The sequence below is a fragment of the Leptonychotes weddellii genome, chromosome 9, assembly GCF_054177405.1.
Source record: "Leptonychotes weddellii isolate Sample4059 chromosome 9, ASM5417740v2, whole genome shotgun sequence".
NCBI classification, from domain to species: domain Eukaryota; kingdom Metazoa; phylum Chordata; class Mammalia; order Carnivora; family Phocidae; genus Leptonychotes; species Leptonychotes weddellii.
In genome coordinates this window covers 27,846,784-27,866,276 of record NC_138377.1, presented here as the reverse complement: position 1 = coordinate 27,866,276, position 19,493 = coordinate 27,846,784, and the positions used below count along the sequence as shown (strand labels likewise).

Sequence of the window (19,493 nt, the reverse complement as noted above, 5' to 3'; positions counted from 1 at the left end):
GGTGCTTGCACAATCATCCTGGTGGCACCGGACTCCCACTGGGATGTGACACGAGACGCGCAGGCAGGGGGCCCAGGACCTCCAACTGGCTGCAGTGATGGGTTTCTCTTATCTAGAGTGTGCTCTGCCAGGGAGTGACAATAAGGTCACTAAATATTGGAACACGGTGGTCCTTTTTTTTTTTTTTTAAGATTTTATTTATTTATTTGAGAGAGAGAGAATGAGAGACAGAGAGCATGAGAGGGGGTAGGGTCAGAGGGAGAAGCAGGCTCCCCGCTGAGCGGGGAGCCCGATGCGGGACTCGATCACGGGACTCCAGGATCATGACCTGAGCCGAAGGCAGTCGTTTAACCAACTGAGCCACCCAGGCGCCCCGGAACACGGTGGTCTTTAGCAAGCACAGACTGGGATCAGTGCTGAGGGGAGCTAGGCCACCTTCTCACTCCCCACTCCCCATCAGGACTCCACCCTGGGACCTGAAAGCAGAGGCTCCTGAAAGTTCGGTTGTAAAAACCACCCTGTCCCAAGATGGGAGTCGTAGAGGCCAGGGTACCTCCTTCTGGTCATCCCCCCAACGACTGTGAACTGAGATTGTGCGATGTGCCAGGCGCTGGGTACGATCCGGTGCTCGGAATTACATGGGGCTCCCACAGCGGAGGAAACGGAGAATATACGAATAAATGAATACAAGCCAGTCTACGTAGCCGTGAGAGGTGCTCTGAAGGGAAAGAGTAGGAGTGCAGGGAGAGGTGCATGAGAGTGCATGAGACCTGCTTCAGGGTCCTGGGGCTTCTCTGAGAAGGTGGCGCTTCACCAGAGACCTGGAGGGTTTGTGGAGGGAAGAGAGTGAGTTGTTGTCACAGAGAGGAGGGTTGTGGGAACAGTTGGGGCTGGCAGTCATGAATTTAGAGAGATGCCCACCTCCCTGGTTGCTCACACCAGCAGAACTAATGTGTGGGGGAGAGACTTGGGGTTTTCCTGGAACAGTGCAATGGAGCAAGCGAGAAACAAAGGAAGGGAGGTTTCATCAGCATAACCTAAGCTGGATGAGACAGAAGTGAAGAAAGGAGACGGTTCTTGGAGAAATAAACTGGTAGGGCTACTTAAGTCAACTTTGACCACTGAGGGTTGGCTCCGTCCCTTGTGCCCCCTCAGCACCTGCTCCTTCCTGGGAGAGCAGTGTTTCTCATGCTCTAGCGTGACCACGTGGGACGCACCAGGGACCACCTGACCACCCAGACTCTCCCAGAACGAGCTTGCGTTCCCGGGAGACCACATACTTGGGCGGGTAGGGACCCTGTGTACCGAATCCCTAACATCTGACACAGTGGCTCAGTTGACACTCAGCAAAAATTTGTGGAATGGAAGAAAAGCGAAAGCATGATTTTCTGTTTGTTCTGACGGTCCCTTGCAGGCCGTGAGTAGAGGAACTGCGGAGGTTTATGAGACTCATCTGAGCAATAAACAGTTCTCAGAGTGGATTTGGCTGGACAAGAAGGACTTGGAAAAGTTTGGGAAATGGTGGCCGTTGAAGAGGCTGTTTACTTGATTACTTACCTGACAGCTGCCTTTAAATCTCACTTTATCTTTCAGGCTGTCCAGAAGGGAAGAAGATGGAATTTATCACCAGCCTACTGGATGCCCTCACCACTGACATGGTGCAGGCCATTAACTCAGCAGCGCCTACCGGAGGTGGGAGGTGAGAATGTGAGCAGGACTCAGACCCAGCGGGGGATGGGGGTCCCCCGACTTTTCAGAAGCTTCAGGAGGCCAGGAGAGCGGGGAGGGGTTAGGCAGGGCAAGGGCTGGTCCCACCTTCTGCCAAAAATCTCACCCTCTCCCCTCCCTGTTCTTTGGGAATTGCTTGGCTCTACCTTTTAGTTACCTGATTACAGGCAAATTCAGGGTGTCTGGAGACTTCCAGCACCTTAGTCTCCGGAGTAGATGCACTGGGGTGAGAGTCGCAGGAAGGAGGAGGGGTCTGTAATGGGCAGAGGGGGAAGACACAGCACTTGGTGATTTTCTTCTCTTCTGAGAAGGCAGGAATCATGTGCCTTTTTGGCTTCCTGAAAATCCCAAGGGCTCCGGCAGTGGGATTGGACATTGCCATATCCAAATCCAATTTAGTTCAGGAACTGATACGTGGGCTGAGGCAGTCCTGACATGAGGCTGAAATGGACACACGCCCTGTGACCAGCATCCCGACACTCACTAACCAGTTAGCCCATTAGGTCAGTGGTTGGAGCACACACGCACGCATGCATCCATCTATCCATCCATCCACCCATCTATCCCTTCAGCACCTGGTGAACATACACAGCACACCAAGCAGTGGTCTAAGGCCTGGGAATGCAGGGATGTAAGGCATATTCATGTCTTCAAAGTAAGCAGCTTAGTGGGCACCTTAGGCTATAGACAGATACTTGCAAATTGTGTGCTAAGTGCTAGAAATGAGACGGAAGAACAGAGAAGGGTTTGCCAACTCAATCTGGAGGAATCAGAAAAGCTTCCTGGAGGAGGTGATAGCTGGGCTGAATTTTGAAGGACAGGTAGGACTTAGCCAGTGAAAGAAGGAGAGCCATCCCAAGAAAAAGGAAAGAATACTGTGGCTCCAAGAAAGTGCACATTCATAGTCCAGGATGGCTGGGCTGGGGAGGATGGAGTGAGGCGGAGAGGAGAGTAGCAACAGATGAGACAGAAGGGACAGTCGGGAACCAGGAAGCCAGAGGGCAGGCACAGCAGCAGGGGGCGGGGGGAGGTGTGTGTGGGGGGGTTCTGGTTCCTACAGCAGCGGAGGAAGTAGCCAGGCTCGGCAGGGCTGGGCAGCCTGCCTCTGGGCTCGGAGGCTCACCAAGGGGGGGTGGGGGGGCTAGTCCCTCCCATCTGCCCAGAGGCATATGTCATCAGCAAGGCAAGGAATGCCAGCACGGTGACAGGTCCGGGCTCCCAGGCCTGTCAGGGGCCCAGGCTGGCGAGCCGCAGAGCCGCAGGGCGTGTGTGTATCCAGCACGGGGGTGCAGGGCCATCAGTGGTGCTGCGCCCTGAGGCAGGTGAGGCAGGTGAGGCTGGCTGTCCGGAAGACCCAAGGTGAGGCCACGTCCAAGTGAGCGCAGAGCTTGCCTCCTCCTGGGTGCCACTCTCGGAAGCTGCTGGTCCGGTGCACTAACTCAGCAGCCCCACCAGCCTGTGAGCTCTCGGGCTGGTGTCCAGTTTTGCACGCCCTGTGGATGGGATCAGGCCTCCCCAGGAGGAGCACAGCACCGCGTCGGAGAAGATGGAGACGGGCTGACAGGCTGGCAGATGGGAGCTGCTTGGAGGCAGCCGAGGGTGCTCCGACGGTGCTCAGCCACTGGGCATCTACAGTAGAGAGGACCGTACCCATACCTCCGGGGAGAGGGGGCGGGGGAGATGGTGAGCGCTTATTCAGTATTCCATGCCTTTGTTACTTACGCTTGGAATACCGGTGGTTTCATGCAAAATTGAGGATGAGATATTTGTGTTTATTAGAAGAGAGTGGAAAAAGTACCCGGGGGGGGGGGGGCATGGGCTTCAAAACTCCAGGTCTGGCTGCTTCCCACCCAGAGCCCCCCGGGGCTGCTGGCTCTGACCAGCCACTCGGGGAGCCTGCCTGCTGCTTTTGCAAGCACTCCTGAGGAGACGAGGTTTCAAGTGCGTCCCACTTGCTTCCTTGGGAGCTCAGCCCTTGAGCATGGTCTGGCCGGGGTCCCAGGTGGACTGAGGGTGCCAGGGAAGTACCAGACCCGACTGGGTCCTGGGCCAGTGGATGAGGGGCCTGCAGGGGCTGAGGGCACAGGCGGGGGTCCCCAGCCAGGGGACATCAGGACTTGATGCCTTGCCCTCAAATCGCAGGCCGAAGGGATCTTTACAGAAAATAAAAAATAAGAAGTGTATAATGTTTTTAATACCAGTTTTTAATATCAATGTGTCCTTAGGGAAGAGATTTTCTTTTTTCTTTTTAAAAACCCTCTCTTTTAGGTGTAATACAGATACAGGCTTGGGAGAAGATTAAAAAATATATATTCTTTCCTAAACATGCTTTTCATTTTAAGCTCCTATTATGCCAAACCCGTGTTTGGTTTTGATGGGAATGAAAAGTTTGAACCACACTGGTAATTGTGTTACTTAGAGGCTGCACTCAAAATCAAAAGACAGGCAAGAGGAATCAAGAAATAGTTTAGAAATCCAGGAAGAGGGGTGAGGGGCAGGAAGAGGGAGAGAAAAGCCCTTGTAGGGGAGGCTGCTGCCAGGCTTACCAGTTTTCCTGGGTTTCAAGCCCTCCAAGGTCTCTCATTATGTTTAGGGTAAGTTCTAGCTCCGACCTGAACTGGCCTGCAGGAGGGTCTCGCCGGCTATGTCCTCCCTCCCATCATTGTGCTCCAGCTGCTGGTCCTTCTCTGTTCCTCAAACAGGCCTTGAACCTGAACCCTCTGGGTTCCTGCCTGCCCCCCGGGTCTCCATGGCAGCTTCTGCTTCAGTCTGGAATATCAGGCCCCATCTTCCTGTGACCCGCCCCGATTGTCCATTTAAATGTCACCTTCTTAGCAACCAACCAATCTAAAAGGGCTACCAGTCACCTTCTATCACCACACTGCTTTTTAATTTCTCAGCCAAGCATTACCCTAGCTGATGTTTTGCTGGTTTGTTTGTTTATTGTCTGTCTCACCCCTCCTAAATGAAAATTTAAGTTCTGTAGAGAAGGAACATTGTCTGCCTTCTTCCCTGCTGTATTCCCAGAACTCAGAATAGTCCTTGGCACATAGTAGATGCCCAATAAATATCTGTTGAACAAATAAGCAGCTAGAAGGATGGGTGGATAAATGGATGGATCCCTGGGTGATGCAGAGAGGCATGCCTTGATAAGGCCTCTTTATCCTACGCAGCAGAGGGTTCACCACCTACTGCAAGCCTTGCTATGAGGCCTACCCTAGCCATCAAATTCACCATGGTGCTCCTCTGTCACCAGGGCCCGACAGCACCCTGCATGGGCCCGAGAGACTTGGGGCACCATGTGGATGGACCCTGGCCAGGCACTCTTCTATGCTGTAAGCGCTAAGGCATAGGGCAGGTGAAGGCTGGGCGGCACATCTGGAGTAGGGCTGTGGAAGAAACTTTGAGAATCCAGGCTACCTGCGCTTTAGCCTTGGCCCTGAATTCAGGCAGCACTGGGCCTGTAGGCACAGAAGGCTGAAGTCAAGGAAGACACATCTGATCCCTCCTCCCTCCTCTCGGGGTCTGGTAATTAAGGCTGGACATCCGCTGGGGCCAGCGGGAAGAGGGGACAAAGAAGTCATGACCTCTCCCCGACCTACCACCTGCCAGGCCTGGAGATTTGGGCTTTGCATGAACTCTTACATCTCCGCTCTTCCCTGTTATAAGCGCTGTGTGGGGTTCTGGGGGCAAACGGGGACAAAGGCATAGTCCCTGGCCTGGAGGAGCTTCGGTCTGGTTGAGAGAAGAGGTATATAATCCATGATTGCACTATGAACTCAGTATGGTAATAGAAGCCCTGAAAGTGCCTCAGGGACTTGGGGGCAAGAGGGCATGTGAGGGAGGGCTTCACAGAGATGACATTTGAGCCACATCTTCATGTATGAAGGGAAAATGCCCCAATCTAGATGGACTGAGGCAGAGGGGCCCTAGGGGCCGTGAGGTAGGGCCTGTGCAAGGAGACGTGAGAAGTATGGCTTAAATCTGGGAGGCAGGCAGAAGGTGAGGCTGTAGATTTGGGCAGAGACCAGATCACGCCCGGCCTCGTGATTCATGCCAAGGGCAGCACGACACCCATGATTAGGTGAGCATTTTTGAAGAATCATCCTGAAGGCTCTAGGGAAGCTGGATGGGAAGGGAGCAAGATGGGGTGGGAAGGTTACAGCTATCATCAGAGAGACAGGTGAGGAGAGGCCGCACTACAGCTATGCGGGAAGGGATGCTGAAGCTTTATCGGTGAAATTAATCCAATTTGAAGATGACTTATTAGTTATAGGACATGGCAGGGAGGGGAGATATCTGCTTCCTTTTTGGCCTTCCAGACCGATTTTGGGGTTGGGAGGGGAGCGGTACTGCCCAAATCTAAGAATGGGCAAAGTAGAATGGGGTATCCACAGAACCATCTGTGGTTAGTGCGTGGGAGGATGGCAGTTCTCAATGAAGGTTTGGGGGATGATGGAATTATCCTCATGGTCCTTCCCACCAGGGCTCCAGGAGGAGAGCTCCCCCTTGGATCAGCCCTCCCATGGTGCCCATTAGCATTTATCAGACCCAGAGGAAGAGTTCTGAGATCCCAGCTGGCAGAATCTTCTCGAGCAGGGAAACCCTCTCCTTTCTCCATCTCACCCTAGAGAAAGTCAATTTTGAGGGGAGGTGGGGTGGGCTGTGTGAGCCTTCTGGCCCCTCATGTGGTCCCCTAAGGAGAGACCGTCTGTACTGTGGCTCCCTCCTTCCTGCCCAGCGCAGCTACTTGTCGATGGCCTTTCAAGGAAGAGGCTGGAATGTGGCTGACTCGGCATTTCCCAGCCCCACCCGCCCGCCCAGCTGGCAGGGCCCGGACCCCTCTCCAGATGGGGCTCAGTTGGTCTGCTTGGCTTGGCTAGCGCTCCCAGGCCGTCCCGCCTCACCTTCTTTTAAAACTGCTTGGGACAGCAGAACAAGGCCCAAGAGCTTGGCCAAAGCAAGTTTTCTTGTGGCGCATGGGGCCGGCTCTCCAGCTGTGCATTGCAGCCAAGGCCTGGCAGGGGGAGGCTGCAGAAGCAAAACTGAAAGTGTCGCAGGAGAAGGGCAGCACCTGTCACCTGTCCATTCCAGAGACAACTCAGCGGGGCCAGTCCAGGGAGGGACCTAGCTCGAGTGGGTTCCCTCATCCCTGGAGGCAGGAGTCAACAGGACAGCCACCCAAACAGCCCAGAGATGGAGCTGACACCAGTCTTTGGACTTGTTTTTCCAAAATCTGGAATTTGGTATCCTTTGGGTGTGACTTTCCGTACCATATCCAAGGACGCTTGGATAACTCTACACACCCAGTGAGCCCTTTTAGTAGAGTGGGACCTTGCCTGTAGGGAGGCCCGTGACACGGACCAGTGATATGAAGTGATTTAAGGAACCGTCTCGCCCTCTGATGTAGGGTCCCCAGCCCTTACCTGGTGAGCAGATTTCAATTCCAACAGTCCTGATCTCCAGCAGGGGTTGTGTGTACATATGTGAGAGAAAGGTTGGAGGTTTGGTGCCAGTGTAAGCCTAGAGCTAGGAGTGCAAGCTGCCAATGTTTTTAGAGGATACTTCTAGAACCTGCAAGAGCTGGAGGGATCAGTGGGGTATGGCTTTGAGGTCAGGGGTAAGTTTGGGAGAGTCTAACTGTGATGGAAGGGACTCCAATACTGCTTGAGAGGTTTCTGGAAACTCTGGGGAAGGCCCTTTTGCCCCACCCATCCAGCGCTTCCCGGGGAAAATCTTAGCTTCTCCTTAACTAACTGAGGCCTCTCTTGGCTCTTTCGCACATGCATGCCCACTGCCGGTTTGACTAAACCCAGACTCCTGATCTATCTCAATTTTGACTCGATCTTGTATGGAGCATGGTGCAGACTTAAGGCTGTTGTAAACCCAGAAACCTGGTTTTCAGAGTTTTAGACTAAATGCCTTCAGTAGTTTTCTATTATGTTTTGTTTTGTTGGAAATATTTGTTGGAAATGACCTCCAAACCCCTCCAGCTACCATCCTTTGTCTCCCCCCATCTTCTTCCAGAAGGCTCACTGTTAAACATTCTTCTGGGACCATGGCTGGAGTCTCCTTCCCTCTAGATCAAGGGTTCTTCACTTGAATCCATTAGCTCGGATGAGGTTTAGGGAGTCCATTAAACCCCAAAAGTCAGCAGAGTGCTATGCACATATGCAATTTTCCAGAGAAGACCGTGACTTTGTTTAGGTTCTCTGAAGGGTCCATGATCCTCAAAGCTAAGAAATTCTTGCTTTAAGTGCACTTGGAGCTTGGCCAGGGTAAAGCGTTGGGTTCCCAAGTGGGACCCTTGAGTTGCCAGTGTCACATGTAGAGCTGGGCTCTGTGGTCAGGGGTGGGGGTGGGATGTGGGTTTCTGGAAGTCAAAGGAGTTCAGAAGCAGGGAGCCCTATGCTAACTGGGGAGGAAGGAGGAAGAGGGAGCCCTCCGGGGTCCACAGGACAGGCTGAGGGTGTGGCAGGGTCGAGGGAACCAGAGACACTGCTTGCAAGGGCCTCGGAGGACTTCTCCCGGGGAAGTGAGTATCCTCGGAGCCCCCAGGGCCAGGTTAGGCCAGGGGTCATGGCCGCAGGACCCTGGGGGAGTGAGGAGGGCAGGACTGAGAGGATAAGGGAGACAGGGCAGGGCGGGAGAGTCAGAAGAAAAGGAAGGAGGAGGGGGCGGGAGCAAAATGCTGGTCACTCTGCGTGGGGGGAACCTCCCAGAGGTTGTAAAGTGGGGCGAAGGGCTGCTTCTTGCGCGGACCAGCCCAAAGGAAGGTGGGGGAGCCCCCTCGGTGGAGTCCCTGAGAACCAGGCTGGCGGGAGCCCCAGCAACACGTGTTGGAGGCAGCGGGCCTCTCCTGGCAGGGCGGCTGGGCGGGATGACCTCATCCCTTCCCGGCTGGGCGACTGAGGCTTTATTATTCCAGCCTCTAGGTAGACATGACGCTATGCTGAGCCTAAAGGTTAAAGAGCTGCCTTTGCCCACGGGGCTCCCAGGGCCCCTGGCGGAAGGGACCCAGGGGGAGAGCACTCTGTGGGACCGCTGGAGCGCCTCCCTTGGGGCTCTTCCTGGCTCTCCTCCGCAGCCCGGGGGGGGGGCGGGCCTCACATTTAGGGGAACACAGGCAGGCAGGGTGCTTGAGAGGGAGCTGGCCACCCTCCCTCCTGTGCCGTGGACATCTTGATAGAGAATTCTCCGCTGCTCACCCAGTTTACGCTGCAGGCTTGAGAGTGAATGTTGTGGGTAAAACAGAGGGAGCGCTAAAACACCAAAATACCAGGAGCTGGCAGAAACAAAAATCTGAGTTCCACAACAAATAGCTCCACGTCTGTTCCAAAGACCTTCTGAGCCTGTCTTCCATGACAGACTAGGCAGATCCCCAAAGAGCCAGGGGCGGATGGTCCCTCACACCTTCCCCAGATACTTCCCGCATTAAACCTGTCAGGATGACATCCCACTGGCAGATGGAGTAATTGTGCTGTCTGGGAATCAGCCCAGGATGCCCAGGGGGGCCTGCCCAGGACTGCAATCCAGTTAATTAGGAATGGGCATTTAGCAGGGATGCCTGGCTTTTTGGGGTAATGAAACTTCTTTTCCCCTAAACGTTGAGGTCACTTGGGGGTGGGAAAGGGAAAGAGTTCGCTGGCTCGTTCATAAGGGTGGGGTCAGAGATGGTTCCCCTCCCTTCTGGAAAACTCCGCAAACCCCAGGGAAGAACCCCAAGGTATTGGCAAGTGCCTTGGATATTTTTCTTGCCAGATGCAGTTTCAGAATGTGCTGGCAGCCCGGAACCCCTGGTCCGGGATCCCTGTGTGACAGTGAGCCCCTCCACCTCCACTTCTGATCCGTGGTGGTGCTGTAGTTGAACGCAGGGCCCTACAGACTGCTTGAAGGTGTTGGCCTCCCAACCTCAGCCTTATTCCCCCCTACAAAGGGAAAGGTGCCCAGGATTTTGAACACAAGGGCCTGGGCCACATTTACTCGGTGCCAAGCCCTGAGGGCAGGAGCCATAGTCACCCCCTCTGGAGCAGACCAGTCATTGGCTCGAAAAGTTTTACATATTAGCTAGCACCCTGAATGGGTTTGTGGGGGGTGGGGGAGATAGAGCGTAAGTAAAGAAAGTGGATGGGCAGGGCGTGCATACAGCTACACATAAAAACATTGGTCTTGCCACTTTATGTCCGGTGTTGACAGGACTGTGTTAGACGTGTGGTCATCACTGTGCCCCTTGAGCCCAGGAAGCCTTCTTGGTTGCTCTAGTCTGGTACTCCTAAGCAAAATCCCCAGGGGTTCTAGTATACCTGCAGTTTCCTAGGTCCATCCCAGACCTCCAGTCTTAGAATATCTGCATGGAGAGACGCACCCCCAGTAGGTCTGGGACTTGCCAGTTTCAGAGCCTCTGTTTGTGTCCATCACAACCGCCTTCTCTCGATTCCTACCGTACTTGGTGCCTGACAGGGACAGACCATGGGAACTTCACACGGAATCATCACTGCCTGATGTCAGGGTATTTGGCTCTGTCTCACCAGGACATTTGAGCAGTTTGAGGCCAGGGCCACTCATCCCAGAACCTGGCCTGGTGTCAAGTGTGTGCATGTGCTCAGAGCACGCTTTCCCATAGTCCCATTCGTTGAGTGTTCACGTTCCCGGGCCAACAGCAGCTTGTCCCGCAGAGAACACCAGGCCAGGAGGACGGCTTGGATCCCGGCTGCGGTTTACTCAGGTGAATTAAATCTAGTCAATATATCCGGAGCACCCATCTTGTACAAGAACACTCCTGGCTATGGTAGAGGGTGAGACAGGCTCATGTAACAAGGAGGGCCCACTCAGGGACCCTGGAGAAATAAACTCTCCAGTCTTGAGAGTCAAGCAGGAGAGGATGGTTCGATCCTGCTGCCGGCCGAGTGGGGCCGGGAGGTCTTTGGCTCGGAAGAGCCGTTTCTCCCTGGCCGCCAGCAGCCCAGCACGAGGACCCTGGCATCTGGCCTGGGGGGAGAGACTTGCGGCGGGGCGGATGGTCCCTGCAGGATCCTGAGTGGGGCTCTCCGGGGCGGGCGGGGGGTCTGCCTGTGGCCCAGGTTTTCAGAACCGGACCCCAGCCACACCCTGGAGGAGCGCGTGGTGCACTGGTACTTCAGCCAGCTGGATAGCAATAGCAGCAACGACATCAACAAGCGGGAGATGAAGCCCTTCAAGCGCTACGTGAAGAAGAAAGCCAAGCCCAAGAAGTGTGCCCGGCGTTTCACTGACTACTGTGACCTGAACAAGGACAAGGTCATCTCACTGCCCGAGCTGAAGGGCTGCCTGGGTGTCAGCAAAGAAGGTGAGTGCTCGCTCCTGTGCTCCTGGCCCTCCAGGACGTGGCTCACCTGGGGAACAGGGACCGCGGGCTCCCCCCCGGTAGAGGGGACCCCGGGTACTCATGTGTTCAACTACTTACTGAGGGTGTGTTATGCTCTACACGAGATGCCTGGTGCAGTGAAGGAGTTGACAGGTCAAATCCCTGTCCTTCCACAGTCTACCGAGGAGACAAATATGGAAGTATTTACAGACACTGTGGTAAGTGCTGTAGGAGTGCCTCAGGATAGGCCAGACCACGGTGACGAGTAGACCCACACATGTAATGGCTCAACACAGGACAAGTTTGCTCTTCTTGCCCACACAATAGTTCAGCGGGATTCCAGGTCATGGTGCGTGCGTGCGTGCGTGTGGGGGGCGGGGGCGGGGACGAATAGGAATGGAGATTGCTCTGTGCAGTCTCTCAGAGATCTTGGCTGAGAATGGCTCGTCATCTTTTATTATGTGGCTTCAAGGTCACCCTGGGGGTCATTTCCATTCCTAGTCGGCCAGATGGAGTCAAGCATGGAGCAGTGCATGTGGGGGAGTTTTATGGGCCAGTCCTGCAGTGACACACATCACCTCTCCTGTCTCCCGGGCTGGAAGGGCCACCAGGCCACACCGCACAGTAAGGAAGGCGGGGAGCCCAGGAAGAGGAGGAGAACATGGATTCTGGTGGAAACCTAATCATCTCTGTCATGATAGAACAAGTGTGGGGTATTGTAGGAACATGTGTAGGGGCACTTAAATTAGCTCAGGGACAGACAGCCTTGGAAAACTTGGTGCAGGAAGTGATGTCTAAACCACCTATGGCCCACGGGCCCCATCTAGTCCGTGGCCTATTTTTGTATGGCTTGTGAGCTAAGGGTGCTTTTTATATTTTTAAAGGGATGTAATTTTCAACAAAGAAGAACAAATGACAGACTCTGCATGGGCCAGAAAGCCTAAAATATCTACTACCTAGTCCTTGACAGAGAAGTTTGCCAAGCCCTAATCTAAACCAGGCCCCGAGGAATGGGTAGGAGATGGCCGAGCCCAGGTGTCAGTGGTGGGAGGGGTGTTCTCGGCTACGGCGGCTGAAGCATGAAGGTGTAGAGGTGAGGGAACAGTAGCAGAGGAACTGAAAGATGTTAGTGGGACTGAAATGCGTATTTGAAGATGGCAAGAGCTGGGGGGGTTGACGGGAGGCAAGGGGAGAGTCTCAACTTCATAAGGACAGCAGAGAGCTGTCATAGAGGTCCAGGCAGAGAAATGATTGGATTGGTTTTGCTTTAAAAAATCATTCTGGCTGCAGTGCGGGAAACGGAGACAACCGGTATGGTTTGGACATGTCAGGTTGGATGCACCTGAAGGATGCTCTAGTGCAGGTGAAGGGTCTGGGCGGGTGATACCAATTTATTTGAAGTGGAAGCTTTGAAAAAGCTGAGATTGCCCAGGGAGAAAACATAAGGGCTTTTCCTGGTGCTAACCCTCGGTAGGCACTGAACCCAGCGGGTAGCACAGGAAGCGGATGAATGACCGCTAGGGACCCTGTCTGGGACCTGCCCCCTCCATGGCTCATTGCTCTGACCACTCCTGTCTGGTTGAGGACGCCTCTGTGCGTTCCCCCAGGACGCAGTGCAATGTCATGACTCAAACCCTGCCCTCTGCCCCAGACCAGCTCCTTCACCACAGACAAACCACGCAGCCGTTCTGGCTTTCAGTCTCTTCATCTGTACAATGGGAGCAACCAGGGTATCTGTTGTGCTGATTCAGTGGGACAGTGAGTGAAAACATTTATCCAGCGCCTGAGACGGTGAAGGACCTGGATAGAAGTTCAACATCGCTGTTCTTAAGATTATTGCCTGAGGCAGCAGCACCCATACCCTGAGGAGCCCCCCCCCAGTGCCGTGCTTGGCACCATCACATTATTTCCCAGAGCACAGGCAGAGAGACCACCCAGTGTTGGTGTAGAGCCCAGGCCCACCCAGGAGCTCGTAAGGACCGAGGAGGTTCGGACCCACGGGGTCTGTAATGACTCTGCCCTCAGTCCCCCCTGGTCTATGCAGCGCACAGATGCCAAGGGGAGGCCGAGCGTGGTGACCTCTTGTCCGCAGAGCGGAGAGGGGCTTCCGGGCCTTTCTCTGAAGCCTCGCCAGGCCCCAGGATCTGCCAACCCTGGCTGCTTCCCAGGACCTGAGGGGAGCACCCAGGACAACTGTCACCTGGAATGTGGTATTTAGGGCACACTGCTCCTCCTCAGCCCAGACTCGGCCAAGGCTTTAGTGTCAAGTTACCCTCACAGCGTTGCCCAGGGAGGCCTCTCGAGTGCTTCAGAGTGCAGCCCAGCGCCTTCTTGGCCCAGCACCTGTCAGCCTCCCCCCCTGAACTCCTCCCCCGGGAACGGGACAGGAGAGGCCCGAGAGCCCTGGGACGGCTCTTGACCCCGGAACACACTGCCTGCTTCCAAGGGTGGCTGGGGCGCGTGTGTCTGCGTGTGTCTGCGCACAGGCGTGTTTGTGCGTGTCCCCGCGGGCATGCTGTGTGTGTAGGCAAGTGTGTGTGTGCACGTCTGAGCGCGCGCCTGTCTCCGCATGTGTGTGCGTGGTCTGTGCGTGGGCGTGCATGCGTGCATGTCCGTATGTGCGTCTCTCTGGGTTGGTGCATGTGCACATCTGTGTGTGTGCGTGCAGGCACGTCTGTGTGTGCATGTGTCCTCAGGCCGTTTTGCAGTCGAGGTGTCTAGGTGAGCCTAGAGAGGAATAGCACTTTGCTCGAGGTCAGAGGTCACACGGGAGGTAGCGTCACTGCTAGCCCTTGGACCCAGCCTCAGAATTTCCAGGCCAGAACGCTGTCCCCTCCATGAGAAGGACTTCAGAGTGTTCGAAGTTGGTCCCTTGTGTGAACTGGCCAGTCTTGCTTGCCTGAGGAAGGCCAAGGGAGACAAGACCAGTGGTGAGTCTGGAGAAACGGGGGAGCAGACCCAGCTTGGGGGGGTGTGAACGGGAGTAGAGGCTGCTGGGAGCAGGGAGCCACCAGCAAACTCAGGGGGGAGACCCATAGTTTCTAAGCAGGCTGTGCCTGCCGGAGAAAGGACCATTAGTGAGAGGCGCAGGGGAGGCGGGGTCGGGGCTGCGGGTAAGAACAGAGGCTCTGAAGGCAGACAAACCTGGCTTTTAATCCTAGCCCTGCCACTCGCTAGCCCTGTAGTCCTCGGCAAGTCATCTAACCTCTCTGAGCCTCAGTTTCCTTGCCTGCAAAATGGAGATGACAGTATCTACCTCATAGGCTTGGTGTGAAGATTTAACAAGATGGTGCATGTGAGGAACTAAGCCCAGTACCCTGGTCAGTACCCTGGTCCGGGGTGAACGCACGAAAGAAATTGGTAGTTGTAGAGGAGCACGCCCATGGGCTGAAGGCAGCTTCCCTGGGGTCCTCTGCTCTGGGGGGCGGCAGAAAGCCACTTGGGTAGAAGGTTATGTGGGGCCTGAGCCCAGGCATTGGTCATCTGGTGTCATGCGGTGCCCTCTGGTGGGCCGAGAGGGGCTTGCAGGCCAGGTAGGGGCTCAAGGGGGCTGGGGGAGCACACGCAGTTTAGGAACACGTGTCCCTTTGGGTCTCAGGGACCACATTTTCTGGAAGTGCCTGTGAACACAGGTATTTTGACTAAGCAAACTGCCCACTGGGGAGCTGAGCTGTCTGCAGGGCAAGAAGGGGTCAGGCATTCTGAGGGCCGGGCCTTCTTTCTTAGCTGCTCCTCCCCAGTTAATAAAACGTCTTCGTCAGGATGATGGTCACCATCCTGTGAGGCAGGCAGCCTGGAGACTTGTTCCTCCATTTGTGAAACATCTCAGCCCTCCCTTGGCCTTGCCCGAGGATGCCGCCTGCCCTGGGTTCAGGCTCCCCCCACCCACTGCACCCCCTAAGAGCGTGGTGCTGGGAGGACAGAGCCAGGCCTGAGTTCACTTCACACATAAAAGCTATGCCATCTCCAAGTCTCAGTCCCCCCATCATAACACAGGGACAAGTGGATCATTTTGTAACTATCCTATAAAGTTGCCCCGTGGGGTAAATGACGGGATTTGGGTAAAGGGTTAGTGCCCTAAGCCTCCCCAAGTGAGGGCTGGGTCCTACTGGGCGTGCATTTCCTTTCCCGAATCTCAGCTCGGTGGGCGGGGGCATGACTAAGGTGCCTCTCTCTCTCCCTGTGTCTGAATCTTTCTGCACAGCACTGACAGAAGCCCCGCTGGATGGAGCAGATGAATGATGGGATTCTGTCACTGCCCACCTGCCGGCCCCCGAACCCATCACTCTCTTCCCAGGCTTGTTTGGAGGGGACCCCGGAGAGGCATCTTACTGAATGGGTTCGGGCCTGCTCATTTTCCCTGGGGGACGCTGCCAAGACTACCACCTGCAACGAATAGCAACGGATGCCCCTCAAGGGGCCTTGACCCAGAGGCCTGGCGGAGCTTACTGGGTGTCTGTCTCCTCCAGCCCCAGACACTGGGTGTCTATCTCCTCTGTAAAATCGGACATATCGGTATCTGCCCCGCCCCCGCCGCCCAAACTGGGTTCTGTTGCTCTCAGGTCTTAGGAGTGTGACTGGGAGAGGGGGGCGTTGGGCCGTGGGTTCGCGTGGCCCGTGGGTGGGCGTGGGTTCCCGCAGCACTTCATGCCCTTCAAAGCCCTTTCTCCACTTCATGGACTCAGTCAGTCCCCGAGGCAGGCCTGTGACAGGCAGGGTAGAGGCAGCAAAGCTGTGGCCCTGATTCCCATTCTGTAGACTGACCCAGCGGGGTTAAGGTACGTGCACAAAGTCACGCGGCCTCCAGGGGTCACGCAGAGCTGGCCCGGCTTTTGGTGCACTGGCCTCTCAGCTCCCACTCCTCCTCGAGGAACCCTGGGCCCTGCAGGAGCCTCCGAGACCCATCAGCACCCTCTGGGGCAGAGTGGGTGTTAGCAGGGGGAGACTTGGGCCTTGTTTAACTCACTCAATGGCTCAAGCCTCAGTTTCCGGATTTGTTAGGTGAAGGGGCGAGACCAGATGGTCACTAAGATTCCCTCCACCCCTGATGTTCTGTGACTTGGAGAAGCAGGACCCAAGAAGGTTATGCAAATGTCCATCAGCATCAAAGCCCTTCTTAGCTAATAGCTGAGGGGATTTCAGAGAGGCACCCCAGTGCGGGCCTGGCTCATGGAAAGGGACTTTGTTTAAAGGTGCTGGCCAGCGGTGGCTTCACCCCAGCAGCCCAGGGCCACCAACACCCACAGAACAGGCAGCACAACCTGGCTCTCTCCTGAATCCAGTCTTCATTCTGGGGGCTGGAGGAGACAGACACCCAGTAAGCTCCGCCAGGCCTCTGGGTCAAGGCCCCTTGAGGGGCATCCGTTGCTATTCGTTGCAGGTGGTAGTCTTGGCAACGTCCCCCAGGGAAAATGAGCAGGCCCGAACCCATTCAGTAAGATGCCTTTCTGGGGTCCCCTCCGTGGGCCCCCTAAATGCAGCAACGGTAGGCTAGCAGGAGTGGAGGAGTTGACCAAGTTCCCTAGGCTGCCATTTTCCATTTTCGTTTGCTGAGGACACGAGGGAAAGATTGGTTCATCCTACAAGGATCCTGCGGTGCCCACGCACAAAGCCACACCGGCCTTTCCCAGGCTGGAAGGCTAGCGGCTGGGAGTAGTATGGCTTATACGGGCTGCACCCCCCGCCCCCCAGCCGTGCTGCCTCCACAAGGAAGGCCAGACTTGTCTCAGGGGCCACTGTGGTGCGCCATGGGGGCAAAGGATGGGCTTCTCTGCAAGTCGAGGCTCCCCGTGTCCTGCCCAGCCCGGGTCTAACAGGCTGCCCTCGTGAGGTAAATGGATGTGTGCGGTTGGGCTTCTCATAAACCCGCCTCTGACCCCTTGCTTCTGCTTTCCCTTCCCAGTAGGACGCCTCGTCTAAGGAGCGGAAAACCAAAGGGCAGGTGGAGAGACCAGGGAGGCAGGATGGACCACCCGACACCTAACCTTCACCAGCTCCCCCGGCCCGGCCACATCCCGTGTAACAGAAGTGGTGCCCACCGTGTTTGCACTTTTGATAACTCTCATTTGCGTGTTTTCTTTTCGGTTTCATTTTTAAGCACCAGTATCTAATACCACAGTGGGAAAAGGAAAGGGAAAAGGACTGTTTATTCTCTATCTTATTGTAAGTTTTTGGATCTGCTACTGACAACTTCGAGGGGTTTTTTTTTTGGTGGGGGGTGGGCGGGTGGGTGTTTGTTGCTGGGACTGAGAAGAAAGAGATTTATATACTGTACATAAATATATATGTAAATTGTATAGTTCTTTTGTACAGGTTTTGGCATTTTGCTATTTGTTTATTCCTCCCCCCGCCCCACCCCGCTCTCGTTGTGGGGGCTCCGGACACATAGCCCAGCTTTCTAGAACCCAGGACTGAATCCCCAGCCCACCTGGATTCCATTTGGACACTGACCCTGGTGTGCATGAAGACGGGAGCCCTACGATTATATTGTAGACTCCATTGGTTCTTTCCTGGTGGGAGGAGGGTCCTGCCCTTGCTTTAGCTGTCAGAGGCAGCAGGTCGCTGGGCGTTTGGCCTTCCCAAGGGAGGTTGGGTTGAGGGACAGATGGGAGTTGCCCCCAGAGGGAGGGCAATAGCCAGCACAGGCACCAGTTCTCCCATGCCCACGTGGTCCTGCTCTCTGGACCTCAGGCGGCCCAGGATCCGTCCGTGGGTATGTCAGTATCCTCGTGACCCACCGAGCAAATGATTCTCAGACGATTTGCACTAGGTCATTTGAAACGTTCTCACCCATGTTTAGCATCTACTCTGTAAAGCACGAGAAGGGAGGCAAAGAAGAAAAAGATACAGTGGGGCCTTCTATTTAGTGGATGTTTGATGTTTAAGCAGTGGAGGGAAGAGGACAGAGGCCAGCACTGATGGGTGCGGTGCCAGCCCCCTGCAAATGCACAAGCGTGGCTTTCCGAGACTGGCCGTCTCAGCCGCAGGGTCAGGCCGGGGCTTCATCTCCACTCTGTATCTCCCCTGCCATCCTGTCCTCAGCGGTGATGACAAGCCTGAGGGAGGAGTTCGGCTGGTCATCTTGTTGGTAACTCAGTGGTTTCTTTGTTTTTTAACCCAATACTGAGGTTCTTCCTGTTCCCTCAAATGCTCCTAAGGGCTTCTAGGCTTGAGGCCAATTCCAGAGCAAAACTGATTCTGGGTCTCCTACTTCTGCCCCCTGTAGAAGTGTAGGGCTAATAACCCAGCTAGGGGGAAATCCGGGCCTCACCTTCCACAGACATGTGACTGGGATTCCACTGCAGGCTGCCCAGCCTTCCTCTGCCCGGGTGGCCGTGCCCATTCAGACAGCTGTCAGACAGAGAGCAACCAGGGACACTTAGCATCTCTTCCCATGAGCGGCTGCGGCAGCAACGAAGGAGGACAAGTGGCCCAGGACCAGTGCCCCCATCGGATCGCTCTTGGAAATCTGGCCTCCTCTCATAGCTCACCCAGCATTCCCATAAGTGCACCCACCTCAGCAGACTGTGTATCCCATTTCGGGTCTGGAAGGAATTGGCGCCGTAAGTATGGACCCACTCGAGGCCCTGCTCGGGGAGCGCCTGGGGCGGAGCTGGGGGGCGGGCACGGCCTCCTCGGGACATGCTCTGGCGGGGCCTCGGGCTAGAGAATGTTCTTGAGCAAGTCCTGGAGGTTGTCTCAGGGGTGACTAAGACATGCCAACATGGTAAGGAGGAAAGGGGGCCCCCCACCCCCCACTGGCCTGGACCAGATGACCCAGCGTGCTAGAGTTAGATGGACCTTCCAGAAGGCCCCGGCCCCTTTCCCTGACCTGGAGGAAGCATGAAAACGCAGATAGGGCGCCCCCCTGTGGAAATTCAGAGTCCCCCCTCCCCAACCCTGGCATCTTCTCTCACACACGTGTAGGCTATGTTGTGTGGCTTTCCTTTGTGAGGATGGAGGGAGATATCTGTAGCTTGTTTTATAAAAAATAAAAATGGGTAAACCTTGGTAGCTGTTGCCTCTTTCTTTGGGTGGCTTCTTCTGATGGAAAGGTTTCTTTTTCTTAAAAGTCGGGTGGTTTTCCCTGGTGCTCTGATTCTAGGAAGTCCGAGCTATCAGACTAGAAGGGAACCCTGAAGTGGCCGAGAGGTGTCCCCACGCTTTGCTGTGAGGACACTGATCCCTTTGGCCCTCACCTAGCACGTTTGTGCATCTTGGTACAGCTGCCCCCCGCCCCCCGCAAACCATCACTGGAAGGTCAGCAATGTTGCAGGCCGTGCTATGGGGGTGGGGGGGGGGGAAGCCTGCTGCGTGGCTTCAGGCTGGTGGGGGTGGGTACATCGGCCATAATCCCCATCTCAGGACCCGAGTTGGGAAGCAGCTGGAGACAGGGTGCCGAGCCCCAAAGGGGTTCATGCCA

At 55.4% G+C, this 19,493-nt stretch overlaps 1 protein-coding gene across 5 annotated transcripts in view; it reads left to right on the top strand.

Moving 5' to 3' along the window:
- Positions 1 to 19,084, top strand: part of SMOC1 (SPARC related modular calcium binding 1) — a 211,491-nt gene extending 192,407 nt beyond the window's left edge. For 4 of the 5 annotated variants that reach the window (XM_081830334.1, XM_081830333.1, XM_081830330.1 and 1 more), the window contains 3 exons: positions 1,594 to 1,699; positions 10,809 to 11,053; positions 16,974 to 19,084. In XM_081830334.1, coding sequence (XP_081686460.1) covers positions 1,594 to 1,699; positions 10,809 to 11,053; positions 16,974 to 16,990 — 368 coding nt within the window. In that variant the 3' untranslated portion in view covers positions 16,991 to 19,084. The remainder of the gene's footprint in view (positions 1 to 1,593; positions 1,700 to 10,808; positions 11,054 to 16,973) is intronic. The other variant, XM_081830331.1, reaches the window with a different exon arrangement.
- Positions 19,085 to 19,493: the final 409 nt, after the last annotated feature.